Source organism: Nanorana parkeri, unplaced genomic scaffold (genome assembly GCF_000935625.1).
Source record: "Nanorana parkeri isolate BGI_ZX_2015 unplaced genomic scaffold, ASM93562v1 scaffold254, whole genome shotgun sequence".
Taxonomy (NCBI): domain Eukaryota; kingdom Metazoa; phylum Chordata; class Amphibia; order Anura; family Dicroglossidae; genus Nanorana; species Nanorana parkeri.
In genome coordinates, this window is record NW_017306522.1 from 668,617 (window position 1) to 694,437 (window position 25,821).

At 42.7% G+C, this 25,821-nt stretch overlaps 1 protein-coding gene across 1 annotated transcript in view; it reads left to right on the plus strand.

Moving 5' to 3' along the window:
• The window catches only part of MRE11A (MRE11 homolog A, double strand break repair nuclease), a 171,661-nt gene that overhangs the window by 57,574 nt on the left and 88,266 nt on the right, over nucleotides 1-25,821 (plus strand). Inside the window, exons 8-9 of the mRNA XM_018556808.1 lie at nucleotides 6,325-6,496; nucleotides 10,276-10,356. Coding sequence (XP_018412310.1) covers nucleotides 6,325-6,496; nucleotides 10,276-10,356 — 253 coding nt within the window. The remainder of the gene's footprint in view (nucleotides 1-6,324; nucleotides 6,497-10,275; nucleotides 10,357-25,821) is intronic.

Here is a 25,821-nt window from a genome sequence, read left to right on the forward strand (position 1 = left end):
TGGACGGATGGTTGACAGTGTAGTGGACGGAAGGTTGATGGGTAGTGGGGGGGCGGGAGGTTAAATGGGTAGATGGACAGGCGGTTGACAGCCAGTTTACAGGTGTTCAGGAGCCAATACTGTTGCCTCCTGAATGCCTGTTTTTTTTAAGGCTCGTAATGGCAATTTTTGTGTTGCAATACCGTGCAGCGTCCCATGCCGAGTGGTTGACATGCATTTTCATCACGGTCTAATTGACTGCATAAGTCAATCTAGCCGCCTGCCAATTGAAATGTACTGTGCACAGTTTGCATACTCATGAGTGGCCACTGTTTTAGGTGGGTGGTCCGTTGTCAGTAAAAACACGCATGAACCAATTGTTTTTACAACCCCTTTTCCCAGTAGTGTGGGGTAGAAGAGTGGCCAAAATGAACAACTTCATATGTAAAGACGATTTTTGATCAGCCTCCTGTATCTTTTACTCCACTGATCATTTTTTCACCGAACATTACCTCTGCAATCTCATTTTCTCACTACTAGCTCAGTCGAGATTGCCCACCACTGTAACAGGGTTGCTTTAAACTATTACTGATTAATAAAGTTGTATTTCAGGCTGAGTGAGTGTTTTAAATATGCACTTTGTCCTCAAGGCCTACTGAGAGAGGCTTCATTAGATTGTAAACTACACTGGACAAGGGCTAATGAAAACGTATTCCCTAAAGTGCTACAGAAATGCAGAATCTATTGCATTTCAAGGAGCTGTTTGCCTCCTGCTGTGTTAAATTATGATGACGAGGGCTAGAAGGCCATTCATGTACTGCGGATTCTATGAAAGTTCTTAAACTCTAATTGGAAAGCTCAAATGCGCAGGCACTGGTGTTAATAATGCCTTTCAGAGTCACTGTAAAAATGCCAAAATGACTTAGTGGTTATGAGAGGTATGGGCAGACATATTTGCCCAAAGTCTGGCTGGCGTAACCCTGAGTCATGTTAATCAAACATTTAACGCCTCCAGCTTGGCCATTAGAGAAATTAGGCGCAATCACATTTATAGCAAAATGGCTATAAAAAGAGCGATGACTGTGTGCAAAGTGCAGATACCTATAGCAGTGTTCATCATTTTATGACGGCCATAACGGTAAAGGATTGCAACTGAATATTGCTGTGAGCAGTCCCTCATATTAAAGGACGCCTCCAACTGACAGGCAAATAACAGACAGACACATGTGAATGAAGTAAAAAATAAATAAATTAAGAGCCAATTCTGGTCAATTAGTGCAGTACATGGACAAAGCATCGTTCTTAGTACCATACTGATAGGCAACACTGCCCACAAAATGTAAACCATTATCACGTACCTGGGGGAGGACCGATTGGCTGAGGAGGCCTCCCTTGCGGCTCTTGTCTCACACCTCTGGGAGTGGGAACAGGGAGCGAGCCGACAGAGGAGCATGGGTGCCAAGGTGTTCAGACACGGTGCCTGGTAGAAGTCCGGCCACTGGGTCCCTGTAAGGATGAGCAGGGCTGATGGGCAGCTGAGATGTCAGCGAGGATAGCAGTGGAAACTGGAGCGATGTCAAACAGGCCATCGGTCAAGCCAGATGGTCAGCACGGTACAGAAGGAGCAGGCAGAGGCAGAATCCAGATAACAAGCAGAGGTCAGGCGTAGGCAGCGGTCAATCAAGGTCAGCAGCAATCCGAGTCAAGGCAACAGGCAAACAAATAGCAGGAATACAAACCACAAGCTGAAAGACCATTCAGCACTGATCCATTGGGCCAGCTGTTTTAAATAGGACCATCCATTAGAGCGCAACGTGTCACTTCCTGTGCCACACTTTCCACTGTGAGTGCGTGCATTCTAGCACACGTTTTCCGGCAATCTGGAAAGCTGGAACAAGCGCATGCACAGTAGCGCACGAACTTCCGGCTGCGGCTATACAGCCATGCATCAGTTTCCATCCTCCTTACTTTTGTTGGCGCAAGTGTCTTTAAAGTGGAACCGTAAGTTAGCCATACACTGTGCCGATTTGAGACAGTTCTTGGTGAACCCCATGCATAAAAAATTTTATTTAAATATAATCCTCAATAGCCACAAATAATATAAATCCACCAAATGTCTTTGGCAACCCATTTATTAACACTATCACCAACATCACTCTGCTGCACATAGCCTGTGCAGAGAGCAGAGCTGTGAGAGGGGCCCAGCAAACTACAGGAGGGGGGTGGAAAAAAGACCAGTCACCCCACACAAGGAGAGAGAGCAGTAGTGACTTGTCTTTATTACAGTAAGCTCCTGCACAGAGGCATTGCTTCACACTGGATTACTGCACAGATATAAAAGAAATACCCAATGTACACCAAGATTCAAGTAGGAACAGACATGCCTCTTCTATTTAAAAAAATGATTGCCCAGAGTTGAGCTTTTTAAGTTGCAACAATTCAGTTTTAAATATAGAAAATGAACTGCGCCAATAAGCAAGCTAACAGCTACAAGGCACTGGAATGTACACCCACTGTGAGTGTGTATACGTGAAAAATGAATAACTAAATGTGCCGAGCTACAACAATGATCAGATATAAAGAGTATAAAAAACTGTGACTCAAACAAATGTCAGTGAAAATAATCAATCAGGTGTAAAGTCTTTAAATCTTCATAAATCTGCAAAAATGTCCAAATATAGCAATAGTGATGAATATTTCTAGTTCCTTCACCAAATGCACCACACCAGATATAGGGGTGGTCACCTTATTGATAGACCCCCAGCAAGAGGTCAAATGAGGCAATTACCTTCTTAACCAGGGGAGGGGTCCTCGGCTCCAATCGCTCACAGATGTCCTCCAATGGTGTAATCAGACCAGCAAACAGATCTGTGCAACACTTCTTAAATAGGAAAGCAATAGCCTCCAATCTTTATTGATCTATAGGCCTCCTCAGTATAACGTGTCAATGCTAGGATCATGTTGACCAAAAAAAGAAAGCAAACACCATAGCGCGTACCATCCAAACAGAGTATGATTTATTAAAATCATACTCTGATGACTGCGGCCATCAGTCGTAGAGATCAATGTAACGTCAAATGCTGCGCCCTATGCGCATTACGTCCAGCGTCAGGGGTTACGTCCTTCATCAGGGATCAGGAGCATCTGACGTTCTAGATCACATATATATAGTCACATCTATAATCAGGAAACACTCCCGATTCAGTTTTACAGAGCAATTAATATAACTAAAATAGAACTCACGTCTTTACACTTCATGCTGCGTGCCAAACCTGTTGTGACTAGAAGGTGTCTGTAATAGATTAGATTTTTGAATAGAACACTACACAATAAATATAACAAAACGGGATAATATAACTGAAAACTTGCTGTGACGAGAGCCGCAAATGTCAGCCGGCTCAGAAGCCTTTTACACCTCCTATAGAGCAGCAGTTCTCAGTCAGGCTTAGCTGTTGTAAACACGCCTTTAAACTAAAAGTATTCAATATGTGGGTGTAAGTTTTATCATTAAAACACATTTTTTGTTGAGTTTATAGCAACTAGTCTCACAAATTAGGAATGGAATGTTACTCAGTATGGGTTAAGGGGCCCTTTTTACTTTCCCTCTAATTTGTGACACTTCCGGTCAGTAGCTGCTTGGGCATACTCTTCACTTCTTTCACTCTTTAGTCCACCCCATTATTCCCTATCTGCTCCACACTTTCACTATTCTGACTTTGATCGTTGTGATAGCGAGATATATCCCTTGCTGAGACCTCTATGCCTGGCCTGTATAAGCAGATATACTCACTGCGGACAATCCTCGTCAGATAGCTGAACTCGTCAATACCGATTCATTCAAAAAAGGTGTTTATTCTTCTACATCAGGTTACAGCAGATGATAGGAACAGCAGTTGAACGGTTATAGTATTGTGCGGTCAGAAAATGATGCCTTTCCTACGTACTGTGCAGATTACATGTGTGTCCTTGTTACATGTGGCTTTCAACTGTGCCCATGACACAGGAAGTACTGCACACAGGAAGCAGGAAGGGGCTACACTAGGGGGAAATACATCGTCACATGAGGAATAATTACAGAAAGCATGTTTGTTACAACAAAAGGCCACTAGATGGCAGCATAGGATAACACATGGATTTAGCTATGAGAAAATAGTTAGGCAAATCACACTATATAAATTCTAACCTATATAACAATGCTAATATTAACTGAGGCTATGCATCTCATATTCTATGCCCCTGTTGGGGCGGCACACTCCCCGTCTGGCATGATAATGCCACTATCTACATAATACAACGGTAGTTATGCAAATAAATAACAGTGCAATTTGCTTTGATGTCTTGAAAATCTGAAAGACATAAAAGAAGAACATGCATATAATGCAACAACAATAACTCTTAAAGTCCAAAGATAGTCTCTTTGGCAGGCTGCAGGCACTTCAAATAAGTCCATCCCTGGATGTGCGTGGTGCACCTAGGTACCTGAAGAACATGGGGCTCATGTAATTCCAGCTGCAAAACAATGCTAATATTAACTGAGGCTATGCATCTCATATTCTATGCCCCTGTTGGGGCGGCACATTCACTCTGCACCCCTTACTCTGTTCTACTGCCCACTACATATCCCTCTTCCCCACAGTAAAGCATGGGCTCCCCACATACTGCACAGTGACTCCTGGGACAAGGAGCCAGGTCACCAATACTCCTCAAAAAGATTAAAGCTGGCGTCTAACTTTTGAAGTTTTCTCTGGTTGATGTCAATAGAGCTGGCTTCTAAAAAAAATCCTGCTGGCTGCTGGATTGGACAGACTGGCTCCTAAATTCTATATTAATCTGTCTACTCCTGCTGTACACCTCCACATGCCATATACCCCTCCTTGTGCTCAATATACACAACTCTTTGTTTCACACAGCCCACTGTGTACCCCTTTTTTTTAATTCACAGCTCACTGTATACCCCTGTGCTCCCTAGTCATATACAGTACCCTTTTTTCCCCATCCACTAAACACCCCTTTCTCTTCTTCACAACTTGGCATCTGTATGGCGTTTCCTGTTTCTCTTCTCTTCAGCCCATTGTATACCCCTCCCTGTGCTCTGTAGTCCTTTGTGGACATCTCTATCCAGCACATCTCACTGACCACCCCTCTCTTTAAACTACAGCTCACTGTGTACCCTTTCTTGTGCTACATAGTCTTCTGTGCAGCCCTTTCTATGTTTTTCCAGCCCATTGAACACCCCTTTTTCTAATACACAGCCCACTGTGCAACCCTTTCGTGTCATCTGGGAAGTGTTCTTAACATCTCATCGTAATAGGATCAGCTATCTTTGGTTTTGATGATTCTCAAACTTGTCCTGAGACCTCACCAATAGGTGGATTTCCCTTCTGGAACACAGCTTTGTAAATCTAGAAGTTCAATCCCCCCACAATTTAGTTTTTCACAGATGCTGGAAAGTTCACCTAACAGTTGCTAAGATTTTGGAGAATTTGGGAGGAGCAAATCTAGGATCTTGGCAGAGATCTTGCCTCTGTAGTTACAAACCATTACCGGTAGGTGACTCATACCAAACCTCTACTTCTAACTGAGTTATTACTTTTGTGTGGATTGATCTTTAAATAGTTTTCTTTCTCTGCTCTCTCATGAGGTGATACACAACATGTACTGTTGTCCTAGGGTAGATTTGAGAAACAACTTGTCACAATGGAAATGGTACAAATCAGGAAAGGAAAAGTCTGCTTCTACGTTGCTTCTGCTTAGGCTAAGCTGTGCTGTCAATATATTGTAGCGTAAGAGGTTCACGCAGGCTCCCCATTTACATAGGTGTTGGATACTGGGCAGCAAAATCGATGCCTTATTGCAAACATGGGAGCAGTTTGTGGTGTTGGATGTCAGCCGTCAGTTGTTTAAAATGATGTGCTAGCTATTTGCTAGGATGGAAATTCCTCCCCTCATTCTACAGCACTCGAGCAACCCCTAAAGAGCAGCTGTGAAAACTCAGAGTTATATAAAAAAAAGTTGGTAGGTCTTTCCAAATTCAGTGGCAGTATACCCCCTTTCCCAATTGGCTTGACTGTTTGTTTTTCTTTTACTGGCTGGCCTCACAATATAAATAATTCCAGCCGATGGGGAAATGTAGGAAGTAAAGTCGGTTTTTACACCGCGTTCATTACCTGCTATCTAAGGATTGCTAGTAAGCTGTGACATGAGAAATGGGTCCTGTTAGAGGGGATTTCAAGAGGAATTGCATGGATACTTTAATCTGCCTTGTGTTTTTCATAAATCATTTTTCAGTTGCAATATATCCATAGCACAGAATCTCAGAGCTGTCTCCTTCCTTTCATTTTCTAGACACGTGGGATTATTACGGATCAAAAATAAGAAAATGAACATGCAGAAAATCCCTCTGCAGACTGTACGCCAGTTCTTCATCGAAGATGTCGTTTTGGCTGATTACCCAGACATTTTCAACCCCGACAATCCCAAAGCGACACAAGACATTGAAAACTTCTGCATAGAAAAGGTAGTTTAAAGTCATTCCAGATTCTACTGTGTTCCCCATTCTGAAGTCTCTTTGGCTTGTTATGATGTAAACAGTTGCTTTTGCAGTCCTTGCCATTCCTGCGTGTGCAGAATATATTTTATTGTAGGTAGAACATTCAGCAATGCCTGTCGTTTTTCTTTGTTCAGAGTCACAAAGGTTGTTTTATTACAAGGGAAGATGTGGTAAGGCTGCACACATACTGAAGCACGTACAGAGATACTCTGAGAATAATATTAGTTGGGAGATGCTGAATAGAGGCATGCAAGCCCCTGGTTAGTATAACACAAAAACTAACATTTTTCAAGTGCTACTTTAAGCATCGAATAAACTTCTAAATCCAGTCCAGTAAGACTAAAACATTGGTTACAATCGAAGCAGTTTTAGGTACTTACACTAGTTGCATTTTAAAATGCATTAAAATAACTGCACTAGAAGGTGCGTATATGTCTGCAGGTTCACATGAGAATGAATTTTTTATATGCCTTCTTCATGTTCAGCAATGACAGAACAGATTAGAAACTTAGTATGCAGAAAGTGAAAGATGTTTGAAGAAGGTAATGTTTGCAAAGAAAAATGAGTGTAGCTTTTAAGTATTTTGTTTTTGGTAAAAACTGTAATTTTATCCCTGAGCACAAAATGCTAGGTTGTACACCACTACAGCTAACACTACAGCCAGCTCTGTTTAAATAGTATTGATCAAACTGAGGTGTACGTGATATATTGTCCATACTAGACCCGAAATGATAATGGCCTTCAAAAAATAGTTTTCCACTGATCTTAAAAATAAAAAATTATCCCTCCCTCTCTCTCTTCCCCTCTCCCTCCCTCTCTCTCTTCCCCTCTCCCACTCTCTCTCTCTTCCCCTCTCCCTCCATCTCTCTCTCTCTTCCCCTCTCTCTCCCTCGGTCTCTTCCCCTCTTTCTCCCTGCCTCTCTTCCCTTCTCTCTCCCTCCCACTCTCTCTTTCTCTCCCTCACCAGTTCCTATGCTTTTATTCAAACTTAATCGTCCTGTCCCATCGCACTCCTGACCGGACAAAAACCCAAATCCAACTGGGTCGGTGCGGTAGTGACAACGGATGCCTCTGTAAAATGTAGATAGATGAAAGTAGTCACTCTCACTCCATGATATTAAAGTCAATGCTGTTTATTGACTGAGATAACACACATCTCCTTAGCAATGGCTAAGGAGATGTGTGTTATCTCAGTCAATAAACAGCATTGATTTAATATCATGGAGTGCGAGTGACTACTTTCATCTATATGCTTTTATTCAAGTCGCTTCGCCTTGTTTCCACGTCGGAGGTATGGCTTTTTGGCCGCAAGAAAAATGGCAGCAGGTGCTCTGGACCGATGAGTCAAAATTTGAAATATTTGGCTGTAGCAGAAGGTAGTTTGTTCGCTGAAGGGCTGGAGAGGTACATTAAAGGATAATTATGAGGCGAGTGAAAATCACTCAGCCTCATAGTTCTAGCCGACCTGTGACAATGATACTGTCACATGTCGGCTCAATAGATTGGGAAGTGATCTATCCCTGCAGAGAGCCGTGACTGTCACGGCTCCCTGCATGGATTCCCCCCCTCCCCTGTCCGATCCTCCAGCGCTGACTGGCGAAACGGACGGGTGAGGGAGCGGGCACAGCTGGCTCTGCCTCTAGATAGGCAGAGCCAGCTGTCAATCCCGCAGCTGGGTGGATCTCGACAGTTATGTCGGTATCCGTCCCGGCTGCGGCGTCTCAGTATACCGCGAGCTGTAGCCATGCTGAGCTTAGGGTGACGGGAGGACGCTAGTTTGTGTCCTCCCGTTACCCTTAGGACAACTATGCGGAAAAGCCCTGACCCCATAGTTCTCCTTTAATGAAAGTCTACAGGCAACATTGAAGCATGGTGGAGGTTCCTTTCAAGTCTGGGGCTGCATTTCTGCCAGTGGACTTGGAGATTTGGTCAGGATCAATGGTGTCATCAATGCTGAGAAATAAAAGCAGATACTTATCCATCTTCCATACCATCAGGGAGGAGTGTGATTGGCACCAAATGTATTCTGCAGCAGGACAACGATCCCAAACATACAGCCTATGTCATTAAGAACTATCTTCAGCGTAAGGAAGAACAAGGAGTCCTGAAAGTGATGGTTTGGCCCCCACAGAGCCCTGATCGCAACATCATCGAGTCTGTCTGGGATTACATGAAGAAACATAAAGATTTGAGGCAGCCAACATCCACAGAAGATCTGTGGTTAGTCTCCAAGATGTTTGGAACAACCTACCTGCCGAGTTCCTTCAAAAACTGTGTACAAGTGTACCTAGAAGAAGGCAAAGGATGGTCACACCAAATATTGATTTATTTGGATTTCTCTTCTGTGTATTTAACTTCCATTTTGTTAATACATAAAAATAAAATATTAACACTTTTATTTCTGATATTATTCTTACTTTACAGCATTTTTGCACGCCTGCCTAAAACCTTTGCAGAGTACGGTGTATATAATGAAAAACTGTATTTGGGCAAATGTAAGAATCAATTTGAATAGGTGGCTGGATATTGTAACCAGCTTTGTGTAGATGTGACCTGTAGATTGTGATGCCCATACATTTTTAAATGAAAAAAGGTAAAACGATCCAACATTCTGGTTACATAAAATAGTTAATTTTAAGGAAAATTCCTTCCTTCCAGTTATACAACTATATGGAGGCTGCCATTGCTGACCTTCAGAAAATGCTGGTTGCCTGACTGTCATGATAACATCAGACAGAAAACTGTCCTAGAGTTTCTGCATCTCCCTCATAAAGCCTCTGTATTTCCTCCTATTATTGGGGTTGTGTAATTCTATTTATAATCATGGCCCACTCATAATGATCGTTCAAGCATGGTTTTCATGAGATAATCAATAAATATGTTTTATAAGATTCAGTTAGATGAGTGCTTGACATTCTTTTAAAGACTTGTAGAGAGCATCTGTACAAATTGGTCAGCTTCACATTTTTATAAGTGATTTTTATACTTAGTCAGTGTGTATCCAACAGTATTTTGATATTTCCGATGTGCAATATTCTCTATGGGGCATCCTATTGATATCCATCTTTACCCATGGCCATATGGTGTGGTATTAGGGGGATGATGTTTATAATTAGCTTTTTGCAAATATGGTATTTTATTGGATTAGCAGGTAATAAAGATCTGAATCAGGGCACAGCTTCTTTTGCATATGATTATTTTTGGATAAACTCAGTTTTGTGAATATATATTTATCATAGGATATGAATGATACGATTCCTTCAAATCCAGGTCATTTGTTTGATGTGTGTAATTTTGCAATGAACTGATAGACATTGCACCAATTTTTGGAAGAGTTAGTGACCATTATCAACTTAATGTATGTGGTTGGGCATTCAACATCATCAAATACAGTTTAGGACCAGCGGTGGTTGCTGGTCTGCAATGTACAAGTTGATTTCGGCAAGAGAGGGAGTGAAGAGAAACTGATTTGGGGGACTCATTATCATTAATACTGGAAGCGGCAAGAAAGAAAACAGCGAGTATGTGGCAATATTCCTCTCTACTACAGCCCACCTAGACTAAACCAGCATTATATTCTGAATATATGGGGAGAGGGGCATGTTGATAGTACTGTTTTAAATGCTGATCCCTATTATGTATCTCTGTATCACATTATTCATATCAGTTTTTCAGTTTGCCCCATGGATTAGATTTTTATTACACCACTATCAGTAGGTATGTTCTTATCTGTTGGTTTCTTACAGATAGAGTCAATGCTGGATATAGCTGAAAGGGAGCGTCTCGGGAATACTCGCCAGCCAGACAAACCTCTGATTCGACTTCGGGTAAGATAGATAACAATCCATTACTGCATTATGTTCATTTCATAATATGGTAAGCTGCGCAATGACATACAGTAATCAGATCTGCCTTAATTAGTCTGAATTTTCCTTGCATAGGCTTTTGGTCATTTGGCAAGCACCTGAGGGAGCCTGAAGCAGCATTTTCTCCAAGATGAGGAATTATTTCGGCCTTTGAATAATCTTTATTTATCCAAGCTTTATGTTGGCATTTGAATACAGGTTGGCTTTTAAAGGGTTGTGTTAGGCTAGCACACTATGGCCTTGGTTAACCAAAAAAATGGGGTGTGATCGTCTGTCTTACAAAATGCTCATTATGGTGTTTTAGCTTTCATGAACATGTGAGTGGGGGTGATGTACTGCATCAGTATTAGAAAGGTTAGAACATCTGTTTTTATCGCCTTTTAGTAGAATGAGACTGTAACTATGATAAGAGTGAATGTATTTTTCCCAACCAGGGAATCTGCTTGACCATATAAATGTAGGGATGTATTCCCTGTCAGTATTTTTGTAGTAGTGTTTGTTTTACATTTTTGCAGAGCCTCCTATGGCGCATTGTGCCCAGGGACAATTTGTATCACATTACCTACCAGGCTCTGTTGAGGTGGCTCCAGAGTTCTGGGACAGGGTTTGGTACAAAGAGTCCTCTATTGTGGTAGATTCCTGGTAAACTTGTCATCACTGGGTTGGACCAAGTGTTTATAAAACAAGTAGGCACTTCTAGAAGGGTCTTTGAAGCCCTCCTTCCTTGGAAGAGATTCTTCAGTTTTCCACTTTGAGGGAAGGAAGAGTCTAGTGTTAGCTATCCTTTCTCAGGGAGGGGCCTGTTGGGGGAAAGGTCCCTTGTGGTGAGGCAGATTTCCTAGAAAGAAGTCCCAGGGCTAAAGCCTGCTATTGAGCCACTACTGAGAAAGTCTTTTGTGATGAAACGCGTAGGAAGGGCTCAGTGAAACCATCATGCACAACAAAAATTGCATGCTTACTCTCGGATGACGGGAGTGAAGACGGCAGTGGGATTCTTTCAAGCTGGTGCTACTTTGTGAGATTGTGGGCGTATCTGTTGCTATTGGACAAAGCACATATCGATCTTTTTAACATTAGAAGGTCAAGGATATCATGTGAGCCAACCCTAAGAAGGGGGAGCACAGAGGTGACACAATTCACAAATATTTTTGAGATTACACAAAAGTTATAAAGGAGTCCATGCATTTGCACAAAGAATTATCTTTTTTTAATGGAAAGGACAGCGCAATAAAGGAAGCATAAACATTGGTTTAATGTATATTTATTGGCTGTTTATTTGTTGAGGCACAACTCTGTTATCACATGCACTTAATCTGTTGTTTATAGAGGTGCACCGAAATGGAAATTTCAAAATCGAAAATAAAAAAATGTGTAAGGCCGAAACGGAAACCGAAAATGTTTTTTATTTGAATTTTTCACATTTTTAAAAATTATTTTATTTTTATTTTTTATAAACTTTAAAAAAAAAATATTTTACTTTTAGGGGCTTTGGGGAAATATTAGGGGTCTAAACAGACCCCTGATATTTCCCTTTTAAAATAGAAAAAGGGATTGAGGACACAAAGTCCTCAATCTCTTTTTCTGTATCCTCTGTTATCAATGAACAGGAATCCTCTATACTGAGTGTTCCTGTTTATTGATAACATGAGGACAGAGTATGTTTACTACAACAACAATTATGAATGAACAGGAGGTGATGTAGATCACTTCCCATGCATTCATAATTGAGGATATAGTACACATACCATGTCCTCAATTATCTTTGAGGACATGGTATGTGTACTATATTGTTTGCATAGTCTCTCCTTTCTGACACGTTGTCATAGGAGGCTGAGCAAATGGAGCAGGGAGGAAAGCTCAGCCTCCTGTGACAGCGCTGTCTCCATCCACACACCGCTCTGCCGGACTGTGATAGGAGGCTGGGCGGTGTGGGAGGAGAGACGCCGGCCGCTCACAGCGCTCTCCTCACGCAGCGTTCGGCCGGCTGTCCCACTTTCTCTCCTCCCCGCTGTGACATAGAGCAGCGCCCAGCGGGGAGGAAAGAAACCAGGGATGCGCCGATGTACCAGCACAAAAATGGCACTTTCGCCATTTAGCCAAAAGTGCCATTTGCGGCTGATATGTTTCGGTGGCCGATATATCGGTGCATCCCTAGTTTTTTATGTTGCAGATATAAAATGTATTAAGTATGTGTGTGTACATTGGTTAGTCTATATGTTGAAGCTCCGAACACTACTTAGGTTAATCCTCAAAAACAGTCCCACTTGTAATCCCAAGGCTCTTTTAATTGGAGGCACAGGATCTCCCTGTTACCTGGGAATTTAAAAAAAAGTGGTTGTACTATAGAGCAAAATTGCAATATTTTTCGAGTGGGCGCTGTCTTGAATTTTAAGTGAGCTTAGTCAGTGTATATACATTATATGTTTAATCAAGATTTTGTGCATTGTTGAAGAATATACACATAACGTTTGACATGGGGTGGGGTTGTGTTTATAGTTATCATGTATTGTGTTTACACTCCTGTCCTATGCTGTTTTGTAGTGGTGTGTCCTTTATTGGGGTGGCTACTTAGTTGTGTGGGGATACCAAAAATTTATTTTGTTTATAGTTCAAAAATATGTAGTGGAACTCATTAATTTGTAGGCTTTCACATTACCTTTCTTATTTCTCTTGATAGTTCATAGCTATACAGTAAACTCCCAGTTATCCAGCACCCACGGGGATCCGTAGGTGCCGGGTGACTGCTTGGTGGGCGGGATTTTAATAGCCAGCCTTCTATTGGCTATTTCAAACTGTTACAGCCAATAGCAGGCTGGCACTTGAAACCTCACCTACTGAGCAGAGCAGCTGACCTGAGAAAGAAAGTTGTCTCTCAGGTCTGCTCCTCTGCTAGAGGGAGGGCACGATAGCCAGCCTGCTATTAGCTATTCAATTCGGAATAGCCAATAGCAGTCTATTTCTCCCCATTGTTTCAATACTGCTCCCGGCTGGTGCAATTTTTTAGTCTACTGTGCACCAAGCAACCGACAATTTTTTTAGTGTGGATCAAGCCACCGGCAAAAAAACATTGAGGACATATTATGTCTTCGATTTTTTTTTTCCGCCGGTTGCTTGAATGCTGGTGTTCTGTTGAAAGCTCTGACCTGTCGGGATCTCCGACTGGTGACGTCACGCCCCGGTGACTTGCCAGTAAGAGATCTGGACCAGATGGCGCTGGTGCTCATGCCGCTGTCAGAATCCTCAGCGGGGTATCAAACTCCCGTCACTACGCCTGCGTGGCTTCACAATCCCTATCTCCAACCCCTATCAGTGCGCCTGTGAGGTCACCGAACAGCAGAATCAAGTCCTCTAAATACCGCTAGTGTGCCCATGCTCCCATCGGTTGGTAGAACATGCTAAGAGATTACATGTTTTGCCTCCGGCTGAGCGCGCTTTTGGGTGACCGCTCAGGCTCACTGACGGGGGTCGTAGAAGTTGATGGGGATTGCGAAGCCGCACAGACGCATGGACCCGATTAGGATTCTAATGCTGGCACCGCTGGTGCATGCGTACTAGCGCCGTCTGGTCTAAATCGGCTATTAGCGAGTCACCAGTCGGAGATCACGACGGGTCGGCGCTTTCGACAGTACACCGGGTAATGGGGAGTTTACTGTATTTTGTTTTCTGTTAAAACTTCAGTCTGTTTCTGCTTATTATGTGCTGCATTGGCATGCTTCAGATGTTATTTCTATTTGCTAGTTATTGTCTTCTTTGTGGTACATGGCACTGAGTAAAGAGCTGCTTTACATTCTACAGCTTTGTAGCCTTCACTATGGGACATGTAGAATGATTCAACCTTCTCTAACCTTTTTTTTTTTTTTCTCTTCAAGCACGATGCATGTTAGAGTTTAGCTGACCTTCTTTTTAGCCTTGTCTAATGTTTTACATGACACTTGTATGTTGGTTTCATGATTCTTATTATATGTTTTGCTGCATTTGCACACTATAGACTTTATTTTTCATTTCTAGTTATTGTCCTCTTTGTGGTACATGACACTGAATCTTAGCTGCTTTATATTCCACAGCTTTGTAGCCTTCACTGTGGGAAATCTAAATTGATTCCACCTTGCATTATGTCACCTTATGTGAGTGGGAGCATGTTAAAGGGCTCAGATGAATTTTCTATCTTTTTTTTTTTGGCCTTGACTAGTGATTTATGTTGCACGTGTCTCAGGGAAGTGGTGCTTGAAAAGACAGCATGTCAACTCTTGACTTTGCAGGGAATAATTTGTAAATCTTATTATTTGTCATGGTGCATTTAGAGCTGGCCACTTTATGCTCTTAGTAGTTTGTAGTAATGGCTTTTCTTTCTTGTCTATTGAGGGACACAGGAAGTCCTACATCTTCGAGCTATACTGACGCATACAGCTGGATTGTATGTTGGCAAACACAAAAAAAGGCAGTACCACTGTACCAGGTGCTCCCCCATCTCATACTGTACTAACGGCTCTGGTGCTGTTTGCAGGGCCCCCATTGATTTGGCCAACATCTGCATCCTAGAATAGCGTTAGCCTCCGCTTCTCCCATCTTCAGAGCTTTCACTAGCTTTGTCAGGTATGACAAGCTCCTCCGCCCTCCTGGCTAAGGTTTATACTACAGTCATGCAAGACTTAAGGTCTTACATGACTGTAGAAAAATCACCCAATCGGTTGCTTACTCTAACGGCAGAAGTCGCAAGTCTGTATCTGATCTGTCCTGGGTCTCTGAGTCTTCATTCGCTGAAAGTTTGTCTGATTCTGAGTTGCTCGTGTCCTTATCGGACAAGCTTGCCTCTGATTAGTCATAGTCACCTGCCATTACTCCCAAATTAAAAGAGACAGTTTTGGCTATTATTGATGTGGTGCGCACCCCTCTGAAACTAGAGGATCAGCCTGTTGTTGCTACCAGTGCTGCTTCCTTTCTTGGGGGTCTTTAGGGCCCCAAAAGCTGCAAACACTTTACCTGTGCACCCACTGTCCCAAGTATTCCTCTACAGAGACTGGAAACACCCTGATAAGATGATCGCTCTCCTCAAGCACTTATTAGCCTTGTATCCGTTTAAAGAGGACTTTGTTAAAAAATAATCTGCCGCCACTGTGGATCCTGCAGTGTTCCGCCTTAACAAAGTGACCACCATTCCACTGGAGGATGACCCTACCTTTAAGGACCCAACTGATAACTGGCTGGAAGCCCTCTCTAGAGCCTAGTGCTTTCTTGTAGGCCTTGCTTTTCATCCGATCTTAGCTGTGACCTTGTCTTTCTAAACCATAGCTGACTGGTCTAAGCTCCTTACAAGGGATTTTGCCATGACTGTGGTTGATTGCTTGGTCATAGAATGTTTTCGAGCAAGTGGTTGCGTTGAGCTATAGTTGTGATGGGCTGTTGGAGGTTTCCTGTCTCATCTCCTGTTAGTATAAATGTAGAGGACACTTTGGTTAAATAGTTGAACAGTGGAAACCGCATCTAAAAAACGTTGGACGCGCATTGAAGGTGCATGGGGTTGTTTGTTATCCTTTGTGGAAATTGGATAGCTTGCATCTTAGATGCTTGGGTACTGGAGGTGGTTTCCAAGAGCAATAAAGCGGAGTTTCGTTCTATCAGCCCTGCTTGGTTTCTCACGTTCTACATTCCTGTATCACCGCACAGATTAGCAGATCTCCATCGAGCACTCTCGGGTCTTCTGTAGCAAAGTGTAATTTCCCCAGTTCCTGTGGCAGAGAAGTGACAAGGTTCTTACTCAAACCTGTTTTCATTTTCCAAACCCAGATAGGGCATCTGTCCCATCTTGGATCTCAAAACACTGAGACGGGAATTTATCAAAAACTGGAGCAGATGTGCATGGCAACCAATCAGCTTCTCTCTTTCATTTCCAAATCCTAACTGAACAAACTGAAGAGAGAAGCTGATTGGTTGCCATGGGCAACTGCTCCAGTTTCTCTCTGCTCCAGTTTTGATAAATTCCACTCTGTATGTCTCCATTCAAGCTCAGAAATTCTGCATGGAATCCACCAAGTCTGTCATCGCCTCTCTTTACCAGGGAGACTTTCTAGCAAGGACACTTACTTACAGTATATTTCCAATTCTTTCCTGCAAATCAGAATTTCCTACGCTTTACTGCAGGCCCCCTACAATACTAGGTTTTGGCCCTGACCATTAGCCTCTTGCACTTCAGATGTTCACCAAGACGCTGGCCCCAGTACTAGCTCTCCTGCACTCATGGCAGGTTTGCCAGTATCCAGTTCTCCTGTAGGTGACAGTTTAACTCCAAGGTTTAGGACTTCCTTTGTGTCTCAATTGACTCCAAGAAAAGGATTTTATGGTGAGTGAAAAAAATAAAATGTTTACAGCTATTAGGGAAGTGATGCATGTTCTATTTACAGAAGCTGGAGTTGGGTTTAAACACTGTTTTGTGGTAATACTGATGAGTAAAGCACACAGTTTTGGCCACAATATTAAGCCGCAGAAATGGAAAAAAAGGGCAGAGGGGACAGATTCATTTTTAGGACAAGCTTTGTTTAGATGTGTGAGGTCACCAGGGAACTATGTAATTTTCATTATTTAACATTTCTGCAAGGTAGCAGGTCATTTACATATAGATAGAACATAGCAGAGTACATTAGCTTGTAGTCTTTTGAGTTGCAGAACGTATGGTTTTGTATGTTTTAGATTTTGATGTTTTCATTTTCCTCATATAACAGTGAATGTAGGCAAATATTTGATCCCATGGCCTTGCAGTATTCAGTATGGGACTCCTACTGTATTAGAGTTCCACACTGAGTGTTTTGTCGTGTGCAGTTGACTTGTTTTTCTGTCTTCCTTTTATACAGTGCATCGAGTTTGCATTGAATTAGCATTAGAAGTAACTGTACTTAACTCGCGGACCTTGATTGGGATCATTGTGTAGAAAAGTATTAGTTGTTCCAAATATAGCTGTGCCTTTATTCCCCCTAGCAGTTTACAGTTATGTCCTGACATTAATCAAAGATCAGGTAATTTCTATTGCAGTCCTATAGCCTGTTAACATCTGTAGAAAGCATTTCACGTTTTCTTTTATTCAAGACGTAATTTATAAATGAATTATTCATTATGATAAAACAAGAGGCTGTGGTTTCTGCTAAGAAAATGTTGAATGTTTAGTTCAGGGGTCAGCAACCTTTTACACACCAAGTGCCATTTTTGAAACCATCGGAAAACCGGGTGCCAGTGAACAATAGCACGCCATAGTGTTAGATACATTTCAATTTTTCCACTCATAGCTGTACTGCTAATAGTAAGTTAAACTCACAATTTTTTTTAATGTGTTTACCTTGCCATTAGCAGCACATCTATTAGTGAAAACATTTAATAACTAGTGCACACACAACGCGTGCCAGCTGTCAAGGTCTCACGTGCCAGGCTGGGCACGCGTGCCGGGGGTTGCCGACCCCTGGTTTAGTTTATCAAATATGCAGGTAGCCTTGCAGATTTATATCAGAGACAGTTAACCAGCTATGTATGGCTTCTGGGCTTTCTATGTACAAGAAGTCCCCGAGTTACTAACATCCAACTTACATATGACTCCTACTTACAAACGGGGGCTATTACTATACAGCAGGGGGTCCCAGGCTGCAGCCAAAGTGTACCACACGGCATTTCAGTAGTTGTAATGCCACCGTGCTCGTGCCGATGAGGAGTGCTTGCCTTTTTGGGGTCTGGTTCGTAGTACTGTACGTACATTACAGGAAGTTGGCTCTTGTTAGACGTGCAGACGAAGGGTGCCCGCCTCTTCTTCCTGGTCCCTGTGAGGTTTTTACTGCTATCTGTATCCTCATTAGAAAGATTTAATCTCACTTCCTGTCCTTGAGACAGCCGGAAGTGAGAGAAAAACTACCCCCTAGGAAGGGAAATTCACTCCTGTAAAAGTTATCATGGGAAAAAGGTGTCTCCACTGAAGCTTTATCACCAATCCTTGTTTCCACGACAAGCCAAAATGTTCAAAATCCAATTGTCACAGGGACAGAAAGTGCAGTGAAATCTTCCGAGCAGGGGCACACACAGCAAAACAAACTTTACAGGGGTTAACCTTTCCCTATGCTATCCAAAACTAAAAAAAACTATTTGGGGGCTGGAGTTATACTTAAAAAATGTACCCGTTCCAATTTACATCCAAATTTTACTTAAGAACAAACCTACAGTCCCTATCTTGTTTGTAACCCGGGGACTGCCTGTATAGACAACACGTTCTGACATGTTAAGATGCTGATTGAGGCCTCATTCACACTGCCGCACGTACTATATGCAACCTATGCAAATAAATGGCTCCATACACATAGCTGCGTATGGAGCCGTATATTTGCGTAGCGTAAGCATGCGCAAAAACAGAATGGAACGGAGATGCGTCTGGACAGCGTATTTTACGTGCATACGCATGTTTATGCGCATATATGCGTACAGTTCATAAAAATTTCTATTAGGAATGATGCATTCTGGGAATGCAAATAGTGCACGTATATATGCACATACGCGCGTATATACAATATACAATTTTGCTTGCCTTGTGTGTGCATGAGGCCTTAAGCCCACCTACCAAGGCCTGATCACCAATAAGATGACCTAGGCAACTGCCTCAGTCCCAGTGGGTGTACAGTGGCCTGGTCCTCACCATATAGACAATTTTATGTTCCACTGGAGCCACTAAATAGTTGGCTTTGCTGCCAGCCATTACTGCTGTGTTTTGACATCACTGTCACGGTCAGCAGCCAGAGAGGTGAGCAACTAGAGTAGTGGAAAAGGAAGTTAGCAGGAAGGCAAACTGAAGCATTCTTATTGCTGTCTTCAATTGTATCTAAACCCAAAAGCAAGTCATGTCCATCGAAATCTGCTCATCCATCTAACACTACCCTTCCCACTGCATGACACGGTGCTGTCCAAGGGTGGCTCTGTTGCTCTGCCATGAAGTGGAGCCACCCTAAAATAGGAAGTGTGTTACTGACCAGATCACCAGGTGAGAATAGGGAAAACAAAAAGCCTGAAAAGAAATCTAATGCAGCCACTACATTTAAAAGAGAACTATGGTCAAACCTCAACAAAACATCAACAAACTTTAAAAATTTAAATGAAGGTTAGAAAATTTGCCTTGAAGGACTTTAAAGTAGTTTTATGCAAAATCTCTTAATTAATTTAATATGGTCTTGACAAAAAAAACAAAATTTAAAGTTTATTTTAGGACTCATGCATTCTGTGATGCACTGTAGATGCGTGGTGCGTTGCTCTGTGCTGAAAGAAAGTCGTTCAGAACCTATTTTTTTATGTATTTTGAATGGGATTTCTAACACAGTCTGTCTCAACGCCTGAAAACACTTGCATTGCAGTGTATTGTGTTATTTTGTGAATGAGTGCTTAGGGGTATAAGGGAGGATTACAAAAAGGGGAAGAGTTTATGGTCTGTTTGGGTATAAGGTTCTTTACAAACGATGGAAGAGCGAACAATCTATAAGGAAGGATACAGATGGTAGAAGAATTAAAAACTGATTTATTTATTAGTGCTTATGGGAGGTATACAGAATTTGGAAGAGCTTACAAGCTGTTATGTTTTAAAGGAGGATACAGACAGTAGAATAACTTACAATTAATTACGATAAAAGGGAGGAATACGAAAGTTGAACGAGATTACAGTCTATAAGGGAGAAATGCAAAAGTTGGAAGAGCTTACAGTATATTGAGGTATAAGGGAGTATACAGAAGGTGGAAGACCTTACATTCTATCAGGTTAAAAGAGAACTATGGGGTGAATGTTTTTCCCCATAGTTCTCTTTAGGGTCACGGGAGGACATATACTAACCTCCTCCCGTGACCCAAGCTCAGTATATAGCTCGCTATTGCCCGCGATATACTGAGAGCACCACAGCCAGGACAGATCACGGCAATACTGTTGGGATCCACCCAGCTGCGTGAGTGACAGCTGGCTCTGCCTATCTAGAGGCAGAGCCAGCTGTGCCCGCCCCCTCCCCTGTTCGTTCCTCCACTCACCGCTGGAGGATCGGGGAGTAGAGGGGGGAATCCCTGCGGGGAGCGGTGACTGGCGGTCACCGCTCACTGCAGGAAGACGATTGAGAAGTGAGCGGATCGGCGGCATGTTTCTGCTCACTTTCCGATCTATAGAGGCGACCTGTAACAGCTTCTTTGTCACAGGTCGGCTCTAACTATGAGGTGAGTGGAAATCACTCGCCTCATACTTCTCTTTTAAAAGAGAGTAATACAAAAATTGGATTAGCTTACAATGTGTTAGGTTATAAGAAAAGAATGTAAAAGATGGAAGAACTTGTAATCCATTAAAGTATAAATCGTGGAGTTATGCTCTAATTGATCTATAGAAAATGTTTGTACCTACAGAAAGCTTTGAAATCAGTCTGGAAAGTTTGTTACAGGCTCATAATGATGCTTCACAGTGTAAATAGCAATATTTTTTTTAAATTTTAGCTTTGGGAAAGGATAAGGACGCCTGTCAGGTTTTGCTACTGCTTGTGGTTATGTTAGGGAGATTTTCCTTTACTCACTGTCCCAGGGACAACTTTTCCCCAGAGGGAGATTTAAAGGAGAACTATGAGATAAGTGATTTCCACTCACCTCATAGTTCTAGCCGACCTGTGACAATGAGACTGTCACAGGTCGGCTCAGTAGATCGGGAGGTGAGCGAACACATACCAGGTTCGCTCACCTCTCGATCCTGTCACGGCTCTCTGCCGTGACAGGGGGAGGGATGGGATAACACCTGCTTTATATTTGTTACATGTTACCATTCACATAGCATAACCTAAACCAATTTAAACATGCTTCTTGCAGTTTAAATTGTTTTTACTTGGGTTTGGATTTTAGGGGCTCAATTTCTTCTAGGTCCTATTTCTTTGAGATGTTAGGAGGGGCTCTAACAGGTCAGGAGTCTTGTCTGTTCAGAGGTGGCTGGCCCATTGTATGCTAATGAAGCTTATCAGATAAACACAATCCTCAAATTTAAGTCCCAAGTCTTTATATAAGGACAGACCACTGTGAAAGGGCTAATAAAACCATCTTGCCTGATTTAAAGGAGAACTATGGGGTCAGTGTTTTTCCCCATAGTTCTCCTTAGGGTAACGGGAGGACACAAACTAGCGTCCTCCCGTTACCCTAAGCTCAGTATACCGCGAGCTACAGCTCGCGGAATACTGAGACGCCGGAGCGGATCCTGACGTAGATGACGGGATCCGCCCAGCTGGTGAGTTACAGCTGGCTCTGACTATCTAGAGGCAGAGCCAGCTGTACCCGCCCCCTCCCGTTCCGCCAGTCAGCGCTGGCAGATCGGAGCGGGGAGAGGGGAATCCAGCCCCTCCCCCTGTCACGGCTCTCTGTGTTCGCTCACCTCCCGATCTACTGAGCCGACCTGTGACAGTCTCATTGTCACAGGTCGGCTAGAACTATGAGGTGAGTGAAAAGCACTCACCTCATAGTTCTCCTTTAACAAAACATCTAAAAGGTAAGACATTTTTTTGAAAAGGTTATTTTACGTGAATAGGAACACATAACACACATATAGAGCGGTTTTTGCAAATTTAACTGCAAAAGTGAAAATACACTTTAAGGAAACTCGCCAACAGCAACACAGATGCATCACAGCGCACAGTAGCACACTGCCATGTGTTGTGGTGTGCTGTGGAAAAAAATCCTGCATGTCCTTTTTTGTTTTTTTTCCTGTCTGTTGGCAATCCGTTCAAAGTGAATGGGCTGCCTTAAAGCGACACTAAACTCAGGAGTTAAGTCTTAAAAATGAGGAATGCACCAATACCATTTTTTCCAGACCGAGTACAAGTACCGATACTTTTCTTCAAGTTCTCGCCGATGCCAGTTTTTTAGTGTCATGTGATACAGACTAATGATTTTAGGGCAGTGGTGGAGCACTAGGGCCTGGTTGCAGCTGCAACCGCTGTGACCCTGGTAGTTCTGCTACTGACTCCAAACTGTAGAGGGACTACAATTCTCAGCAATACATTATATAGCAATGCAGAATGCCACCAGCTATAGAGGACTACAAATCTCAGCAATACATTATACAGCAATGCAAAATACCACCAGCTATTGAGGACTGCAAATCTCAGAAATACATTATATAGCAATGTAGTATAACACCGTCAGCTATAGAGGACTACAAACCTCAGCAATACATTATACAGCAATGCAGAATATTACCACCAGCTATAGAGGACTACAAATCACAGCAATACATTATACAGCAATGTAGTATAACACCGTCAGCTATAGAGGACTACAAACCTCAGCAATACATTATACAGCAATGCAGAATATTACCACCAGCTAAAGAGGACTACAAATCACCTCAATACATTATGCAGCAATGCAGAATAATACCATCAGCTATAGAGGACTACAAATCTTAGCAATACATTATGCAGCCATGCAGAATAATACCATCAGCTATAGAGGTCTACAAATCTCAGCAATATATTATACAGCAATGCAGAATGACACAGGCTATAGAGGTCTACAAATCCCAGCAATACATTATACAGCAATGCAGAATAATAGTTTATGAATTTGCTACATACTCTGTGGTGCCGCTCTGTTCTGGCGTACTGGCCTGATGTCTCAGGCGGAGGGTCTCAAGAAGGGTGTGGAGGATCTCAGCAGGGGGTGATGTGTGGGTGGTAGAAGCACTGTAAACAGGCGCCACATGCTTCCCAAGAAGGCTGCCCTGAGGCCTCCAGTAAGTGCAGAACCTTAAGCAGCCCCTTCCATTTGAAAATTTGAAGCACCCAATCGGTTTTTGGTATCGGGGCATTTTCAGGAGTAAGAGTACTCATGTAAATGCCCAGTATCGGCACCAATACTGGTATCGGTGCATTCCTATAAAAAATTCAACCAAGTACCTCAACTGCACACACGTTAATGCGTGACACAACTGATTAGCTCCTTGTGCTGCCTCTCTCTCTCCTAGTTTGAGCTGTGCTGTACAGTAGACGGCTAGGGACTGTTATGTAGTTAAATTTGGGTGCTTACACTTTTTGCATAAAAAAATTAATAAATGAATAATGAATACAGAGCTTATAACTACCTGGAGTTCTGTATTTTATTAGAAACTAAAGGTGCCCATACATTGCAGGATTCTCGTACGAGAATCGTGGGAAATCCCGCAATCGTACGAGAATCATGCAGTGTATGGAAGGCGTGCGACCGTTTCTACTGTACGGTCGCACGTCTTCCGTCGAACCAGCAGGCTAGAAAACCCGCCGGGAATCGTACGATTCTCGGCGAGTTAGTGGCCTGCTGGTTCGACAACTGCCGAACGGGCCGGTGTGCGCACACAGCCCGTTTGCAGTCATCGTAAGCCCGCCCCTCATTGCAGTCATCGTAAGCCCGCCCCTCAGGGGGGCGGGCTTGCGATGATCGAGAGTACGATCTGCCTGTCCAAGATGGGCAGATCGTACGTTTTTTAAATCACTTTATAACCATCGCAAGACTAAGGTCTTGCGATGGTTGTACAGTGTATGGCCGCCTTTTAGAGGTATAATGACTGGTATAGTCCTAATTATATACAAGGCAGGATCATTAACCTTTATCAGGTATGCCTGTGTGGATCATCTGGCAGTGTGTGTCTTGTTCTCTTACATAATAATGATGAAAATGTCCACCACACTTTACATTCCCAATAAGCAACCATGCTTAATCAGATTAGCATGCTTTTAATCTGTTGGCATTTGTAGGTGAGGGGTTCTTTTGGAAACATGAGCAGTTTCAGCTTTAATTTATCCTGAGTCTGTGGCTCTACATAAGACAACTGCTGTCAGCCTGTAGCTTTGCACTTGATGGCTATTAATAAACTCATTTTGACTGGTGTGAGCAGTCTCGGGAGAGCAGAGCCAGAAGTTTGATTCCTAATGCTGACCTCATACTCACTGATAACTACCAGCCCTGAGGTATTGCCTAAGGAGCCTTGAAATTGGCCATTGGCTGCTTAGAGAGAATGGACCACAAGCTGGGCTTTACTGTATTGTTAAGCCTCACATAAATCCTCTTCGTGTTCAAACTTCCCTCGAGAAGGGATTTTGCCTGCTGTGAAATCTGATATAGATAAATAAAAGTATTAGCATGGGTAAGATATGTAAAGAGAGAGAATTTGCATTTAGTATAATAACATTTTGTTTTGGCTGTCAAAGCAAATGAATAATTTTCTGTATTTTAATAGCATTTTGTATTGCTTACAGAGTGCATAACATCATGTTGTAAAAGCAAATGCACGCTGCGGGGCTTGTTTGGTAAGAAGCAGAATAAACATAGAAAACATAAAGAGTTACGGTGCTCATAAACAGCCCGCTTTCTGCAAGTTATGGTCTTGGAGGATTGGTTGTAAAGGTCAGGTTCTTTAGAGGAAGATGAGTGCCTTTGGCGTCCGGGGGTTCTTGTTTTTATACACACAAATATTCTAAGTTGTTGGCAAATTCCACAGAATTACTGTGCATGTAAATTATCAACAAAATATCACAGGGTTGTCCTGAACCTCCAACACCAGGAACAACCAGACACATACTATATCTCCCCACATGTATGTGGCCTTGTATTAATGGCCTGGTAAATGACTTAGCACAGACCTGGTTCTCCCTCTCTCAGGCTGAGCCCTGAAGTGCAGGAAATTATGGGTGACCAATTCAAAATCAATTACAGGTACCCATACTTTTTATTGACTTATTTTCTTAATAAATACATACCAAGATTAAATGGTAAACTTTATCGGTGCCTTGGGTTCAACTTTAAACAAGAACTATGCCAATGGCCATAGTTCTCTTCAGGGTCACGGGAGGACATATGCTGATGCCTTCCGGTGACTCAAAATTCAGTATATACAGTAGCAGGCTATTGCCTGCTATATACTGAGAGTGCAGAGCCATGCCCCAGCTGGGACAGATCCCAACAATACTGTCAGGATCTACCCCGCTGGCTGATTGACAGCTGGCTTTGCCTATGTAGAGGCAGAGCCAGCTGTGCCCTCCCCTGTCCATCCCACCAGTCAGCACTGGACAAACAGAGAGGGGGGGGGGGGAATCCCTGAGGGAGTGATGACTGACAAGGAGCTGCAGTGAGAGGATCGGGAAGTCAGGGATTGGCAGTATGTGTTCGCTGACATCCCGATCAATAGAGCCGACCTGTGACAGCTTCAGTGTCACAGGTCAGCTTGAATTAAGGGGATGAGTGTTTTCCACTCACCCAATAATTCTCCTTTAAACTGATTACTCTTACTCAGAAAGGAATACTATACAGTGAGTTATAGCCCACAGCTCATTATTTCTATGTAAGGCTTCATGGCTGTGTGAATCTTTCAGATTTGTTTTTAGAAACAGATGCATTTCTTTATCAGGGGAGTTTCTACCATAGATTCCCATATAT